At 50.2% G+C, this 18,027-nt stretch overlaps 1 protein-coding gene across 4 annotated transcripts in view; it reads right to left on the reverse strand.

Annotated features, from left to right (window-relative positions):
• Window positions 1–6,024: 6,024 nt before the first annotated feature.
• The window catches only part of HIPK2 (homeodomain interacting protein kinase 2), a 188,830-nt gene continuing 176,827 nt past the window's right edge, over window positions 6,025–18,027 (reverse strand). For 2 of the 4 annotated variants that reach the window (XM_060633925.3, XM_060633922.3), the window contains exon 15: window positions 6,025–17,866. In XM_060633925.3, coding sequence (XP_060489908.2) covers window positions 17,210–17,866 — 657 coding nt within the window. In that variant the 3' untranslated portion in view covers window positions 6,025–17,209. The remainder of the gene's footprint in view (window positions 17,867–18,027) is intronic. The other 2 variants (XM_060633928.3, XM_060633927.3) reach the window with 1 other exon arrangement.

Below are 18,027 nucleotides of genomic sequence, written 5' to 3' on the forward strand. Positions count from 1 at the left end.
TGGGCCTGCAGGGGCTCCAAGGGCGCCCGGCCCCCAGCACACACAGTGGAGCCCGGCCTCCCCGGCCTCCCTGGCGTCCTCTCAGGGCCCCGGGCTGGCTGAGAGGGGTGGCCTGCCAGGGAGTGGCCCATGTGAATGTGGGTCCTGGCCCATTTTCAAAAAATAGCTCAGAGTGAAACCAGGTCCTGCTGTGTTCTGCTCAGCCCTTCTGTCCATTTTCAGACAAATCTGTCAACTTGGTGATGTTGAACTTTCTGCGTGCTTTCCAGGTATCTAGTAAAATATGGGCATTTTGAGAGTTCACATTTTGTTTTTAGTGGGAAGCCAGTGAGGAACCCAAGCGTACTATGAAGAGGTGATAGGGATTCAGGGCAGTGGTGGCGCCTGGGCGGGGTGGCAGGAAGCCCGGCACCTTCTCAGCCCCGGTGGGGAAACGTGTTGCGGGGCCGAGCACCCAGGCAACGGTCGGCTGCCGCGAGGACTACTTTGGGGGACGGAGGGGGGAGTCTCACTTCCCCCTATTCTCAGTCATGCACAATCTCTTCCCCTCAAAGACGTGGGGCTCAAAAGCCTTGCCGGTGGTACGTCATTTAATTCTCACAGAAATGCCCAAGGCAGGAAAGGAGGAAAGGCTGACGCATGTGGCCAGACTGCGTGTGGCAGGATCCCGGGGTCCCGAGGCGTGGTAGCGCCTGGCCGGGGCTTCCGGGCTGTGCTCTCACCTGCAGACAACCAGGCACTGAAGAGGGCTGGGAAGGGAGCACGGCCAAACTTCAGAAACGTAGGCAATCCTTCCAAAGCGTATACCCAGGCGAAGCACCTCGGTCTCCCATGTGGCTGAGCGGACCCGGTTGCCGGGCTGCAGGGCAGGGTGCTGTGCTCTTGGCGGCCACAGGGGGCAGCACCGAGGGCGGACATCCCGCCGGTGCTGGATTCCCCACCCCAACCCCCACCGTCGCTGGAGCAGGGACCACCTTACTTAGCCCCTTGCGAAGGTTTTTCCTTGCCAAGGCGACCCCCCCTGGAGTTGAGAGAGTGCTTAGCTTGGAGCCTGGGCTGCTGTGCCCTGAGCGGATTTGAGCCCAAACCCCAGTCCCATCCTCGGTGAGCCCCTGGAGCGGGCAGCGCCCCCGCAGAAGGCTGAGCCTGCACACCGGACCCTCCTCAGATGTCCTCTGCGACGCTGGAGGACGACAGGGAGCCCATTTTAAGCGTGTGGCGTTGTGCTGCCAGGTCATCTGGTGTCTGCTTGGTCGTCCCTGCAAGGCCTGCATTATCATCTGCCCATGCTTACAGATGAAGAACAGAGAGGTTAAGGGGCTGGCTCCACATCACACAGCTAGGAGGCGGTGCAGGCAGGATTCGAACCCAGCCCCACTCGACAGGGCCCTGGGCAGGCCACCTATGTGGCAGGCATGTCCCCTGGAGGCAGCAGACAGCTGTGGAAGGCTGAGGATTGTAGACTGGCTGTACGCTCGTACACACTGAGATTCTCGATTCTGCAAGTTGATGTCTCGGAATCAGTTTTGGAGAATTCTTCACCTTTACCTCTTTAAATATTTCTCTTGCCCCACCCTTCTTTTCTCCTTCCAGGACTCCAAGTAAGGCTGTTTGATGTTATCACGTGGGTCTCTAATGCTCTAGTTTGTTGTTGCTGTTGTTTTATTTTTGTTAATTGTTAACAATTGTTAATTGTTTCGTAATTAACAATTGTTAATTGCACTGAATCTGTAAATCAATTTGAAGGGCTGTGCCATTTCAATAATTTGACTATTCTAATCAGCAGTGTAGCTCTCTCAATTTTTAAAAGTTTTTTGTCAAATCTCGGCAACCTGTTACAAATTTTAAGGGTAGAGTTTTTGCACAAATTAAAAAAAACTTATCCTCAAGTATTTTTATTTTTCATGCTACTATAATTTTTTTTTTAAAAATTGTCACATTCCAACGGTTTGTTGCTAGTATACAGAAGCAGAATCGATTCTTGTACATTGACCTTTTATCCTATAATCTGGCCAGGTTGACCTGTTAGCTCCGGTCGATTTTTTTGTAGAATTTCTACATGATTTTGTAGAATTTCTACTACTTAGAATTTCTGCATGATTATCCACTGTTTTATGAAAGCATAGCATGGGCTGCCACTTTTCCAGATCCTGAAATCAATTTCCTTCTTTCTCTGTCCAGCTGCTAAGCCAATGCCATGTATTCTTGTTAAGGAAATTTTTTTTTTTAGATGTTTATTCATTTTGGGAGAGGGAGACACACACACAGAGTGGGAGCGGGGGAAGGTCTGAGAGAGAGGGAGACACAGAATCCAAAGCAGGCTCCAGGCTCCGAGCTGTCAGCACAGAGCCCGACACGGGGCTTGAACTCAGACTGTGAGATCACTACCCGAGCCGAAGTTGGACGCTTAACCGACTGAGCCACCTGGGTGCCCCATGTATTGTTGTTTAGATGTTTTAGGAGTACCTCACTTCCAGGAACCAATGTCTGAATTAGATGGGATAGGTTAATTGCTATAATAAAAACAACCCTAATTTCAGAGTCTTAAATATAAGAGAAACACTTATTTCTTGCTCTTTTGTGATTTTGTCCGGTGTGGTTGTATTAGGAGATCACCCAGTCATTCAGCACCCTGGGCTTCCTCCACCTGGTGGCCCCACCGTTCCCCAGGCCCTCAGAGTCCTTCACTGGATCTTCCATATCTAGCCAGAAATTGAGGGAAGAGAGTGTGGATAAACGTGTGACAGTTTTTTAAGGGTCCAGCTTTGGTCATATATATCTGAAAAGCGTGCTAGGAGATACAATCTAGCTGTGTGCTCAGTAAGAAGAAGAAACAGCTTTGGGGAATATCGAGCCAGTCTTGTCACATGTAGTATTATCCCCATTTTGCAGATAAGAAAACCGAGGCTCGAGAGATTAAGCGATTTCCCAGCTTTCACAGTCATGAACAACAGTGGCTGGAGGTGGCTGTCCCCACACCCTTGCTCCGAATCACTATGCTGTCAATACTGCCTTCTCTCCTATTGCCCTACTGCCTCCCTCCCTGGCCGCCGCTATCCTTTTTCTTTTTTTCGTTTTTAAATGTTCTTTATTTAAAAAAATTTTTTTTTCCTCAAGTTTTTCTTTAAATTCCAGTTAGTTAAGGGGCGCCTGGGTAGCTCAGTCGGTTGGGCGTCCGACTTCGGCTCGGGTCATGATCTCACAGTCCGCGAGTTCGAGCCCCTCGTCGGGCTCTGTGCTGACAGCTCAGAGCCTGGAGCCTGCTTCGGATTCTGTGTCTCCCTCTCTCTCTCTGTCCCTCCCCTGCTCAGGCTCTCTCTCTGTCTCAAAAATAAATAAAAACATTAAAAAAGAAATAAATTCGTTAGCTAACATGCCGTGTGGTGTTAGTGTCAGGCGTAGATTTTGGTGATTCGTCACTTTCACACAATGCCTGGTGCTCCAGGCCTGTGCTATAAGACCTGTGATTTTTTTTTCCCCCAGCAGGGGCTGCCTCTGAACATCCACTTTCTCTTTCCGGCTCTGGCCTTTTATCTATCAGTGGGTACTTGGTTCTCTCACAAGCAGCCTGGTCCACAGGCTTAGTCTGCAACTGCTAAGGCCCCTGAGAGCCACCGCAATAAACAGAAGGCATTTATACAGCACATGAAAAGACATAAAAGTACACGCCAAGTGGCTTCTCCGCAAGAGTACCTATACTCCAGCGTTGTTTCCGAAGCACTTCAAAGGGCAAGTGTCACAGTAGAAAGGACTGTATGCCTCCCGCAGATCGGCATGGGTAAAACAACAGGAAAAACGGGAATTAGATGGGCTCCCCTACAGACTGTCTAGCTCCTAGCCCTGTTTCTTCCCTGAGGAGTGAGGATTGGGGGTGTCGCTGAGCCGGGGGTTTCTTCCATCTTCAAGCAGTGCCAGACGGTGTAACGGAATTAGATCTTCTGAGGGAGATCTCCTCGACGAAACAGATCTCCTAAGAGCTTTGGGTGGCCCAAGTGGGACACAGTGTGCAAGGTGGGGGAGGGGGCCCAAGCGGCCTGCTTCAAAGCTTCGTACTGGCAGACAGGAGGGACGAAACAGGTAAGTTCAGAGATCACGAGGTCATGAGGACACCGTCCCATCAGTGTTATGTTTACAGTCTGTTCTTAGTGTATTCTCTGCTTGTATACGTATTTGATATTTGCTTAGGCTTAGCTATCCTAGGGCATAGTTACAAAACATGTAAGTCAGACTCACCCAAAATGGACACCTGGTGGTTTGGAACAGGCTCCGGGGCGTGTCCTCCATGGGCTGTGATCCCTGGTGGTGCATTTAGAATTCAAAAATATGATATATCCTGGAAGAGTTCTGAAGTTCTGTCGGAATCTTTTGCATCGGTTTTTATGTAACTTGAAGTTTGGCTGAGTTGTATTTAACCAAGTTCACGCGTTGGCAGCATTTAGGTTCCGTTGGTATTATCTGAATTCTGGGAGACCCAGAACTCAAAGGAAAAGGTGGGTTGGTAGGGCAAGAGAAATGGGCTGAGTAGTTTGCTGATTTAGCCAAATCAGCTGTGCCTGGCATTGTACTAGATGCCGTAGCAACAGAGGTGAAAGACAAAGTCTGGCGGTTCCTTACCTGCAAGGGTCTCGTGGTTTTTGCGGAGAAGGGAAATCAGGAAATGTTGACGGTGTGGCATAATGAGAACCAGGCACAGGGGTTGGGGACCAGGACGGGGTGGGGGGGTCACCGACCTCGTCAGGAGCGCGAGGGCAGGCTTCCGGAAGAGGACGCAGGCAGCTTCTCGCGGGGCACCGCGCGAGAAAAGCTGGAAGGTCCAAAGCAGGGACGCTTGGCAAGAAAGAGCCTGCGCAGTGAGAAAGCATGGAGGTTGAGGCCGATGGGTCTGTGGGAGGCGGTGGGGGTTGAGGGGCTCTGTGGCCCGGGTTTCTCTGGGTTACTCTGCAGACTAAGGGTTCCGTAGTCAAGGGCATGGGCACCGTGGGAGGCTTCCAGTTACCCACAGCGGGGGTGCTGATGAGCACCGAAGGCGGGCGGAGGTCCACAGGCTTGGGGGGTTCTTCTCCAGTAGGAGCAGTGAAGCGGCTGGTTGGATCACAGCAGGCGCGCGTGGCAGAAGCAGAGGTGGCAGGAAGCGGGGGGTACAGGTGGGAAGGTGGGTGCAGTTTTGATTGGCTGGGAAGCCTGTGAAGCCTCGAGGAACTGATAATGGGGGGTGGGGGCGGGGGCCAGGAGCCTGGCGGTCCCAAGGCCTGAGAACGCTGGCGACGGAGGGCAGGACGAGAGCGCGGGTGAGGAAGCCGGATCCCTGTGTGTGGCTGGTGGGAATGTAGAGTGGTGTAGTCACCGCGGGTAAGTCTGGCGGTTTCTCAAAAAGTTCGGCGTTTCCATTTAATCCAGCAATCCCACTCCGAAGATCCAAAAGAACCGAAAGCAGGGATTCATTTTTACACACCGATGTCCTCGGCAGCATCATTCACAAAACCCCAAAGGTGGAAACAGCTGACTTACCCATCCACAGATGAATGGATTATCCAAATGGGGTATATACATACAGTGCGATGTTATTCCGTCTTTAAAAGGAAGGAAATTCTGATATGTGCCTTGAAAACAGGGTCAAGTGAAATAGGCCAGGGCAAATAGATAAAGGGCAAATACTGTATGATGCCACTTACACAAGGTACCCGGAGACAGAAAACAGAAGGGTAGGTGCCAAGGGCTAAGGGCAGGGGGAATGGGGTTTTACTGTTTAATAGGTACAGAGCTTCTGTTTGGCTTGATGAAAGTTCTAGAAATAGCTAGTGGTGATGACTGCCCAACAGATGAGGTTGAAATGGACTCAAGGCCCTCCCTCTAAAGCCATCCCCAGGCATCCTGGCAAACCGTAGGTGCAGTGGTGGGTTATGAACGCGTTCAGGGGTATGAAGTAGTTTCTGAAGGGCTAAATAACTTCCAAAAGATGTTGCTTGTGACAGTAACCTCTTTAGTCTTGTAGTTCTAGAATAAATAAGCAAGGCAGGCCAAGTGTACAGTGATTCCAAACAGTTTAATGTAATTCCAAGACAAAGTGTGATTACATTTCTACACATATACAATATGCATATGTGAGTTTACAAATTTTAATTAATAACTCGTTTCACCTCAGAGACCGAAAAAATGATCAAAAGAAACTGTGAGTAACAAGCTATAACATAGTTCACCACAACGGGACCCCCCTTTCTCACCCTACAGTTAGTAATATTACAATTAAAATAACTATATTCTTCTATAATTTTTTTCTGTTAAAATCATCTCATAAATTTACAATGCTATTATTAGTTTCCAAGACTAATATAAATTCACTCCATTTTTCTACAACGAAAATGATTATTAATTTAGAAGCACACGACATCATGATGAAAAACACAAGCATTTTTAGTAGCAAGGACTTGATCAGTTAAGAATTATTTTTCTTGTAAAACATTCTAAAGCCAAGTAAAATATCCATTCTTATAACATACCTATAATATGAGACTAAGGAATAGGTTACATATAGGTCTACAACACATTGGTTTGTTTGTTTTTTTTTTAAAAAAAGTAGACATTTATAAATAAAAAAAGAAAAGAGGGACAATTCACATAGGAAAAAGAGGTACACGAGAAAATACTGTTGCACGCAATAATTTTCACAAAGATTAACATGGATTAACACTTTTCATTACAGAAACCGTACAGTGAAGGAACACAACAGACCGGGGCTTTCGTAGGGCTATTGAGCTGAGATGACCTGGTGGAGGAAGGTGGAGGCAAGGTGACCTTGGGGAGGGAGCCATGTTCCTTGGACTGGTGACCAATCATCACCGGGTCTCCTCTTCCCGGCTCTCATTCTGGGGAGTGAGTCTTTCTATCCAGTGTCCGGAATTCATGGGCAGTTGGAAGGTAAACGTGTCTACAGATCTGTTCTCTTTCCACCCTAATGGATCCCACTTTCGGAAACGTGATATAGTATCAGAGGCTGCAGCTCAATATGTGTGGTCAAAGCAAAATGGGATGGAAAATTCCAGTCATTCTGATTTGCTGCCCCCCCACCCCCTCACTCATCCATCTATGCCCTGGAGGCTGGGGACCCAGACAGAGCAGTAGCACCCTTCAGGGCCGCCTGCCTCCGCTGCGGCGAGGCGGGTGACAGGCACCCGGCGCCATGCCTCGGGCCCACTCAGGGAAGGTGCGGCCTGGGGCCGGCCCCGGCTCATCTACGCTGCCGATGCTGCCTGACTTCTGACAGCTCCTTTTCCCCCTCATCGGTAAAGCTATACTTCTCCTATCAGAAATTTGGTTTGATATATATATACACTAACATATATATCAACATCTATATCTATACAGTGATTCTACTAAACTAGAAAGCCTGCTGCCCCAAAGTAGGACTTCCTGGGCTACTTCATTTGGTTAAAAAACGCACACAAACAAGATGGAGATGCTTTGGGGGCCAGAAATGATCGTGCCCTGGAAAAGCCACGGAAGACAGCTTTAAACGAGCAGTAACACAAAAGCCAGAGGGAGGGTGACAGGGCGGCGAGAAACCCCGAGACGGAGGGGGCGCCCACTGGGTGGGGGTGGGGGTGGGGGGGTGTCTGCTTGGAAGTAAGGAGAGGCGAGGGGGGCGGGGGACGCTTCATGTTCCATTCAGAAGTCACGGAAAAGCTACAAAAGATGGGCATGGTCAAGTCACTTTCCACTTCCCAAGTTCTTCCTTATAACCTGAGCCGAAAACTATTAAAATCATCATAATAATATTACTAATAACGAGCAATCCATTGCCCCTTCAACCAAGCGGGTGAACATCTGACAGGGAGGCAAGACCACCGCTCGCGAGGCCAAGGGGGTGCTTCTCCCTGGCTCTTGAGAGCGTCCTGGGGGTCCGGGGTGCCCGGGTGTGGGGCTGAGGTGGCCACGGAGACACCGACCCCACGCAAGAAGTGAGGAGGCAGTTCCAGGAGAGATTTGTGTGGACAGGGGTTGAAAGGAAACTAGAGAGAGCAATAGTTTTTGTTTTTTTTCAGATTACAGCATATTCGCTTGTTTTTCTTTTTTAAAGCTAAATTCGATGCTTCTAGTTTTTAAACACATGGCTACGCCCCAGAGACAATGACGTAAAGTCAGTTTGGTTAGTTAAAGCAAAGGCAGAAACCAAACAGAGGAAAAGCAGAAGGATAAGTAGGAAGGGCGAGATAAGGAGTATTTTACCCTAACATTTGTAACGAGAACATACTGTCCACAGAGTTCACAGGGAAAACACACACCAACGGTTCCCTGGTCCCGGGTGTTTTGCAGTTTTTCAAGGTCTTCTCTGCTAACGGAATGCCCTTTGTCACAGCGGGTCCTCTGCGCTTCGGTTGTGGTACGAGGAAACAAGAAACAAACCCAAACTCTTAGGGAACCAGCACTTTCTAGCCTGTTCCTGTAAGACAGTGGGGCCCACTCTCTGAAGCGTCCCAAGGAAGATCTCTACTCCTAGGGGCTCTTTGACCCACTCCCCTCCCCCAGCTGCCCCTAGGTCCCCCGGCCCCCCCCCCCCCCGCCCTGCTCAGCAGCAACTTACACAATCTCTAGGAAGCAATCTAGCTCCCCCACTCCCACTGGCCTAGGCTTCAACTCTAAATTTGACAGAGTAAAAGGTAAACACATCCTTTTGCGTTTATTTTGCTTTAAAGGAAAAAAGGAATTAATGACAGCAGATATATGGAAAACCCGGCCATTGAGTATGGGCGTAGGGGTGTATGACTCCCTCACTGCAAAACACCGATCAAAGTATTGCCGGGTGGGGGGGCCCAGAAATAGCAGCTGTACCTCCAGGGCCACCTGAAGCCCAGTGTCTTCTACTGCCTGGAGACTGGACGTCAGTGGATTGACAGAAATGAAACATTTAAATCAAGACAAAATCAGTGAACCAGGTATCTGTTCTGTCTGCCTCTTCCACGGTGTCAGAGAGAAGGCCTCTTTAGAGACAAGTGTTGATACAGCATGGCATGAGGTGTTCACATCTGGCCCAGGCTACGGACTCACCCCTTCCCACTCAGTCCAGAAACCCGTTCACAATCTCTCGCGTTCACGACCAGTAACGTGGAGGGAAATGTGTGTGTTGGGCTACATAAGAGTACGGTTAGAAAACACCTGCCTTGGAGGGGCAGTCGCCGGGGTTTGAAGATGTCAGTTATAAACAGAAATTTTCTTTAAAAAGTACCAGTTTAAATGTAAACTATAAAACACTTTAGCTATAAAACGTAGCCAGAAATATGATTCAGTATCCACAGTCAATTACTTAGTCTACGCATTTAAAGTGTGGCTCTCTCGAGATCTTAGAAGGCTAACAGCATTTTACAGTAGCTAAAAACATATATACTCAACATGTGCATTTGAATATCACATTTCATTACAACACACAGAGAATAGTCTCTTCCTTGGTTTAGTTTTTGTTGTAAAGATCAGCTGTTTTCAGAATTCACTTAAGCAACAATGACCAGGGTGTGCATTAATCATTATCTGCAGCCCACACAGAGTTCATAGTCTTTTAAATCCCAAGATCAAGCTGGCTACATGATTTCAAAAAAGGCTAAAACCAGGATGAATGCCCACAGTTGAGGTAATTATTGCCATTAGGTCACAGTTTGTGTAAGGTAATGCATCTAAAACCTTCTTTAAAAAAATCTTTAGGTGTTCTGTCTGAATTCCAGAATACCTATTGAAACCAACCAGGATCTTAAATGCTGATTAGTTGGGTTTGCTTCCAATGGAGTTAAAGTTCTAGAAGGTTCTAGAACTTGTGTAAACTACCTAAGAATCGAGGCAAACAAGCCTGGAGCCAGTCAATAAAGAAGTTTTTTTTTTTTTTTAAATAAAAAAGAAACAAAAAAACCCACCCCAAACAACTGAGGAGATGTTTCATAACAAAGGATAACAGGTTCCTAAAAAATTAAAAATCTCGTCCTAAAGCATTTCTAAATTCTCGTCACCTTTCAACCAAATTAAAAATGCTTCGGTGTGACTGTGAATCTCATACTGCGGCAAGAGACTCTCTTTCCTTATATCCTAAAAGTTGGCTGATTTTTCTGTTTACACAACTGTTCCTTCCACTTCCTTGAGAAAGCTATCTCAAAAGAAACCCTTATTTGGTTCCTCTTTCCAAGAGTCATCTTGTTTTTCTCCTCCCCTCCCCCCCCCCTTTTTGTTGTTTACACAAAGAAAAAAAGTTCCTGGACACCAGACCCACACACGGTATTTACACATTTGGTGTGAATCCTGAATCTGGTTCTACCCAGAGCTGACAAGTGGATCGATTTATAGAGACCAGAATTGTCATGATATTTATCAGTGCAGTAAAAAATAGCATTTAAAAAAAAATATATACCTTTAGTATTGCCTTTCTAGAATTAACTATAAGCAAGAAAAAATTATTATTTTTTTTTTTAAAAGAAGAAAAGAACACTTTTTTTCTTCACTCGTGAGAGTTTGTTGTAGCAGCACTACTAAAGCTAGTTGGTACGCTGGAAAGGAATCTAAAATGACTTCTACTATGAATCAAAAGAAACTCCCCTAAGACTTTCTCTAAAAGTCCAACTCACTCTGCCCCTTCTGCTTGCATCCAGGTCACGGCTCCCTCTTCACTCACAGCTTCTGCTGGGGATGGCGCGGGGTGACGCTCCTTCAAGGTTTTCTCTGCGCACACGCACCGGAGGTGGCGGAGGCTGGCGGCCGCGGGCCCGGTTTTGGACCTGGGCCGACCCCGGGGGGCCCGGCCCGGCTCCCTCCCTAGCCGTGTAGCCCCGGGCACGCCGCCAGCTCTCCAAGCCGGGTGCCTCATCTGTAAAGGGGCTAATGGTGCCCCTTTCAGAGCACTGTGGTAAGACTGAATGACTCGAGATGACCGGTGAGCAAGTTTTAGCAGTGTTTGGCACACAGTAAACAGACGTACCGTCAAACGGTTCCTCGGAAAACACGAAGCCACTCATTGCTGTTAATGAAAAAAAGCGAAACGAAACGGTAGCTCAGTGAAGTCCCGAATAACAAAAATTTCACTAGAAACGTGGAGATTTTGGACCACCATTCTATTTCCTTTCTTTGACACGTGTCACTTTCTCAGAGCGTCGGCTTCCTCCTCTGTGAGTGGGGCGGCGACGAGGGTTCCAAGAGGTGAGCTGGTACAGGGCTTGGCGTGGGGCCTGGAGGACTGAAAGCATTCAGCAAATGCTGGCCGTTGCTTCCTTGAGGGACACTGCGAGTTTTAACAAACGGGAGGGAGTCAACAGAATGTTCTATCGCTGCGGTCTAGATTAGGGGCCCTCAACGACTTGCGGGGAGCCGAGCCGGGGGAATGTAGGAGGATCTCTGAGGAAGCGCACTCTGCAGGAGGGTCACTTCTCGGTGCTGCTCACTGAGTCTGAAAGGAGCCACTGGCCGGGAGCTGGCCCTCTGGAACTTCTGGGAGCCGCGAGAAAGATGTGAGGGCCTTCCACTAGCTTGGGCCACTCTAGCGAGCATCGGTGCCAAAAGCCTTCAGAAGTTTCTATTGCGTTTAAATGTCTTTCCGCCATCTTCAGCTCTCGAGTAGCCCAACTGAGATTCGACTGAGTCTAGTCTGTGCAGAGTAGAAGTGAGAGTCCTAAGGCATCCAAGTGGAAAAGTACTGACACCCCAAGAGCAGCTCCAGCGTGCGCGGGACCCCCCTCCGCCACCCCCCCCACCCCCGATGCAGCTCAGCTTCCCCGTGGAGGGTCCGCTCCGGTCTGTACCCGTGGTGACATGACATCAGTAAAGCCCACGTGTTTGTGAGGCGCCTCCAGGTTGCCAATAGCAGCAGCATTTAGGGTTACTAATCTCCACTCCTCTTAAAAGATGAATACAGTTTGAAATGGACGCAATAAAAAAAGAATACAAGTCAGGAGACGGGAAAGAGAAAGACAAATGGCATTGCATCACTAATGATGTCGTTATTGCCCGGAAAGGAAAGAGAGGGATGCCATTTTGTCCCTGTCTGGAGGTGTCTTTGAGAAGGGTTCTTTGGCTAAAAAAGGGAACATTTCACCTTCCTTTCCAGTTTGGTAAGGACATCTCTGGCCTGCTGAATTTTTGAGGCTTCCCCATCTGAAACCTGCCAGACGCGTCGGAAAGAACGGCACGGAAAGTGCTTCCGGGGCTGGAATGTTTCCTGGCAAAGTGGCTCACGCCGGCGTCGTGCAATCGCAGGCCAGGCCTGCGGAAAAGAGTCCTCGCCTCCCTGTCGAATTCCCTCTGCTACGTGCGGGCGCCTAGTGATCTTCTGGTTTCTGTTCCCTGTCCCAGCAGCTGCTGGGCAGGCCGGCAGGGGCCCCACGCCCCACCCGGGCCCCGGCACCAGAGGGCCTGGGGTGAAAGCCGGGGCCGGCTCACGGACACCTCGTTTCACCAACCACAGCCCATCAGCAGTAGCTCCTTAAGCCTCCTCATCTCCTTCCTCCAGTTTCCAAGAAAGTCTGCTCCACTCGCTCACACGCACTCACACAACCGAAATCCCCCACCACACGCTTGCTCACAAATGAGTGTCTGCCCTTCCAAAGATCTGGTCAAGGGAAGTCAGCCCGTTAGCAGCTGTGCTAATCTCACCTTCCCTTCCTCACGTCCAACCATCTGGTGTCTGGGCGGGTTGAGCCTTCCAGGGTGAAGAAGGCAAGGCCAGCTGGCTCCCCCAGCCTGCAAGCCACTCGCCGCCAGTAAGGCCAGAATGCAGATACAGTCCAGGAGACAACCGTCGGGTTTGCCTCGACCCTTCCTTTCCCTCTGAATTCCATCAACCGCCATGTACCGCTTCACAGTATTAATTGGCATCGAGCCTCAGACTCTCCCACCCGTCGGCCTGCTCACCCCTTCCCTTGGAAACAGCCAAAACGTCATCAAAGAGGCACTAAGCACGAGAAGCATTATCCACCTGTCCTTCCCGAGGCTGCAATTAGATGGCTCTCCTTGACCTGTCCTTTTGCATTTTTCCCCCTTCGTCTTTGCTAGGCTTCTTTATTTTGAGCCAGTGAAGAAAAGATGATGCTCTAGGTTATTTGTGGTCGAAACAAGGCTGAGGTTGGCATCCCTTTACTTGGGAGCTTGGTCCCAGGGACGGGCAGGCTTTCAGTCACCCGACTGGCCAGGGTGACTCAGAGCCGAAGGACGGGCCAGGAGGTCCGGGCAAGTGCCAAGGAGCGCACAAGGAGTGGGGCCTCTCCCACTGGGGTCTTCTGGTCCCACAGCTCTGTGCTTGGGACTAGAGGAGGAGGAGGGGGGTGGGACGAGGGGAGTACGCGCTCGTGTTTGCCGAGCGCCTGCAGGGCTGGGTACCGCCCCGCAGCGCCCTTCGTCATAATCTTCCGCAAAACCGGCATTTCAACCCCAAGTCTATAGTTTCTGGGTTTGGTGGGCAGTCTGTGGGCACCTCGAGCCGATCAAAGAAAGCCCGTCACGCACAGGGCAGAGCGCACTGAGGGGATGGCCATGAGGCCCCACTGTGCCCCTCCACTGGCCAATGCTTTCAGGTGGGGCTGCGCCCACAATGGTGAGGGGCTGCTTGCCGTCGCCAGCGCTCCTCTGGCCTCTGACCATCCCTCTACCTTTTTTTTTGGCTCCTAGTTCTGTCCCTAGAATTGCGTGCTGAGAAGAGGTACTTGGGGGAGGGAGGGGGGGAGACGGGAGAAGTGGGCAGTGTGGTGAGTGAGCGGAAGGCAGGGAAGTGAGGCTGAAACTTCCCAGGGGAAGGTGCCACCTGCCTAGCACCCTTATGTCAGCTCATTCCACTCAGTGGCTTCTGGGAGGGGACAACCGTCTCTGCACTGAAGGAGACAGGCCACACTCCTGGTGCGCTGAGGGGAAAGGGAAGGACATCTGGTCAGCTCTAGGCAGAGGGGCTTTCTTTTGCATGACAGGTAAGCATCAGATGCGAGGCAGGCCAAGAATGCAGTCAGCAGATTCCAGAAGCACAGGAGAGCACAGAGGACGTGGGGAAAAAACCACAGCTAAGAGTCCGGCCCAGGAGATGTCACCTCAGAACTCTTCCCAGGCCACTGAGAATCTAGACGGTGACCATGTTGTCGAGAGTCCCATCTGGCCTGCACAGAGACAAGGCCTTGATTCTTCTTCAAACTTTTGTTCTGTGGTCGATCTTTCTTGACGGCTCTTTGTGAACTAGAGATGACAAAAACAGTTTTCCTAATTCCTGTGTCTTTCCTTTTTATTTTTGTTTTTTTTGTTTTTTGTCTAACAAAACTGGACATCCATATGTCCTTCCTGCCTACTCAGAGACTCACAGATATAATAAAATAAGTTTAAATATTAAAGAGAAAACACAAAGATACTGGGAATAAATGTGCATTTAAAACCCCAGCTAAAATATCAACATGATGAAAACGATAATAATTACAATGGTAATAACCAAAATAATTAGTACAATAATATTATCTTTATGAGCAGCATGGAACTTTCATTCCTGATCTGGAAGAAAAGAAAGAAAATATCAGGTGAAAGAGTAAGAGACTTCCAACGTAAGTAGACGAAACGAGCTTCTTTAAATGGAAGGCTATGTTGTCTTTGCCCCTAAGAGATCAGATCTAGGAAGGGCTGGAAGTCGACTGTGCAAGGGGATCAGGCTGTGACCCAGCAAGGCAAAGAGAGTCTCATCTGCAGCCAAGACTTCTGTCTCTGGTCATGAGGAAATGTTCTGGGGCTCTGCTGCACGTCAGGAACAGGCGGACTTTCCCGGCCAGCGTGGCCCTGGCTCCCATTTCCCCCACTCTCTCCGGACTGGCCATTTTCCCTGTGGTCTCTGACAGAGAGCACTTCCTCACTTCTGGGTAAAGAGTATCGATCGGCCGATCGGTTGGCGGTTCCACAAGGAGAGGGTCTTGTCCTGGGCTTGCCTGCCGGGGACATGGGAGCTGCCTGCGTGCCTCCAGTGGGCCGTGGGGTCCTTCCTTCCAGCCTAAGGCCTGGACTAAGTGGGTTCCAGTTTGGGGACCTGTTTCTTTGTTAGATGAGCAGAATTTATGGTTGGGGAGGGGCAGTTTCCAGAGTTATTTTACATTTCACAGCTAACAGCTAAGGTAGTGGCTTGGCTTCATGACTGAATCAGGCTGGAGAGCACTATAAAACCACTGTTCACAGTAGATGGTTAAGGGAGACTGTGGAGGGGGGTGGGGAGCGTGAGGATGAACTGACAAAACCAGGAGCCATCTCTTTGCACCTTGGAAACTTGGCTTTGGGATCGGTTAGGATTCAGCATCGAGAATCAGACAATTAGGACCACCCTTCCGAGCCCCATCTGTGACCAGACAGCGTCTCCCAACATTCACGTATCCAAGAATAATTTGCTATGAATGGAGCTCTCCCTACTCCCCCCCACCCCCACCCCCTGCAGTGTTCAAAGCCTGAGAAAACTTCCAGAATGTATCAAAGGTGCAAAGAGGGCAAAGGGCAAATTTCTTTGGAAACTTAAGTGCCCGTGGGAGTGTTCCAAAGTGCAGTGTAAGACCCCCTCGTGACCCTCCTAAATGTCCCTCCGACCTTCTGCCCACCAGACCCCTCTAAAAACCAAAGCCAAAGTCGAGTCTTGGGTAGGCCTGGTAATGTGAGGAAAGATTCAGCAGCAAACAAAGGTTGATGGTTGTCTACAGAAGGAGGGATCTGGCAGAATCGTGAGAGCAAAACACAGCTGGTGGAACCAGAGAGAGGGGCAGGGCCGTGCATGAACGTGGGGTGGGCCTGAGAGCCTGGTGCTGGGTACCAGGCCTCCTCTCCTCTGTCCCTTTCATATTAGGAAGGAGGTAGCCACCAGGCAAGGCCAACATTTCCACAAACACAGCTGGGACCTCTGCTCCCACAGTACTAGAGCCAGCCCCACTGGTGGACTGAAGGCAGAGTGGGGAGAAGGTGCAGGGTGGGGAGTCTCTCTTGTTCTTTGTCTCCAAGATAAAAGTCAAATTTGCCCACCCGCCATCCATCTCCCACGTCTCTCTCAAGATCCACGGGTGCCCCCCGCTCCTGCCAGCTCCCTGATGCCCCTCTGTTAGCAAACAGCTCAAAAAAGACAACAGGTATTAAAATAAAGTTAAAACTCAAAACAAAACAAAACAAAACAAGGAAAGACCAGAGTAAAATCTACAACAGCACAAGAGAAGAGCTGAGGTGATGTGACTCGCCTCAGTCAGCTTCTTGGAGTACCATGGAAATCAACCCTCACACCGCGTCTGTCGGTCGGTAAGGCACTAGGAGGGAACGGTGTAAAATCAAGGATGCGAGAGCCGTGATGGCGGCGCCGAGGGACACACAGGGAGGGTGGCATCCACGCTCACACCCACACACACTCGTTCGTGCTCACACACCTGGACCACCACACTGGTTACATGCCTATGTTATACCACTTTTTTTTTTTTTTTTTTTTTGTGCAATTACATTGAGTAATAGTCTATTGGTATCATCGGAGTTGAACACAAAGTAGAAAACGGGTGTAGACTGCTACATTCTACTAGGGTGTCGGCGACGACCACTAGCCCTATGCTACGTGACTAGGGATTGATTCAAAGAGAAAATAAATCTTCAGGAAAGAAAAAAAACCCCTCAAGTTTGCAACACACATTATTAATGACACCGGAGGAGTAACATTGCTTAGGGATTTATCCAGAGTGCTCGGGAAGAGAAAATGCGCCCTCTGCTAAGGGGTCTTCCGTCAGCCCTGGCCACCCCCCACTCCAGTCCTGACAAACGAGCCAGAACTGGGCTTTTGCCAACCCCACACCAACCCCCAGATATCAGCCTCCTCAGGCCATGGCCTGACCTTCTAGAGGGATGCTGACCCTTTAGAGTTCTGGAAAAATCCCTAATTCTTATGTTCCATAATTAAAAATCTATTGGATTTCCACATCAGGTGTCCCTGACAGCAAATTCTTAAATGTCACTTGCCGCCATATGAAAATAATCTTTGAGAAGTTCATAGATAAAGTTCTTCAAAAACTGGGGCCCCCCATTTCCAGAATTTTCCGTCGCTCTCTTCTTCTCCTTTCCAGTTTGGTGCAGAATGGGTTCGTGAGCTGTGTTTTTTGTTACTGACGTTTTCTTTTTTTTCTTTTTCTTTTTTAAAATAAAAAGCATAGATTTCCCCCTCCTCAATCCCTTCTTTTTAAAAACGTTCTCTTCTCTGCTCTAAGTCCCCCCACCTCCTAGTTCAAGTTTCATCTGTGTCTGTCCCTGCCCCCTGCCCCCCCTGCCCCGTTGCATTGTTTGTGTGCCGCATCTTCAGTATAAAAAGCCCGGCTCCCACCTCACCCCTCCTCCCTCCTCCCCTCTGGCCATCCTCCCTCCCCTCCCCTCCCCTTCCAGTGTTTATATGTAAGGGTACTGGTTGACCTTGGCGGGGCTCAGTGGGTATCCAGTGTAGACGGTGGAGGCTGGAGAGGCGCTGATGTAGGTCTGGTGGGCAAACTGGGCTGGATACTGACTCGGGTGGATGGTGGGCGAGGGCAGGACCCGGGGGCCCATGCTCACGGGGACCTGATGGACGATGCTGGCCGGGTAGGCAGTGTGCTGCACGGTGTGCCGTGCTGAGCCTTGGGAGGCCACCAGATGGGCCACGGTGCCGGTGGAACCCAAGGCCGCGGGCGCCGTGTAGGTGTAGAGGTGGGGCTGGGTGGGGAGGTGGGCTGCGGCGGCAGCTGCGGCCAGGTGGGGGTGCACAGTGCCGTGGCTGGGGCTGTTGTGCGGGAAGGAGTACGGGGCCTGAGCCATCGTGGGAGTGATGTAGGCCTGCTGCCGGCGGTGGCTCCCGGCGCGCTCTGCGGTGATGTGCTGCTGAGCCTGGAGGAGGAGAAGCACCAGGAGAGGGCTGCATTGGGGGCCAGACACGTGGGAGGAGAGGAAGGGGAGGAAGAGGAGGGGAGGGGGAGGATGAAGAGGAGGGGAAGAGAGTAAAGTGAGGAGGGGGAGGACGGTGCGGGAGGGAGGGGGAGGAGGGGGAGGTTGGTGGTGGGGGGAGGAGGGAGTGGG

This window comes from Panthera onca, chromosome A2, assembly GCF_046562875.1.
Source record: "Panthera onca isolate mPanOnc1 chromosome A2, mPanOnc1 haplotype 2, whole genome shotgun sequence".
NCBI lineage: Eukaryota > Metazoa > Chordata > Mammalia > Carnivora > Felidae > Panthera > Panthera onca.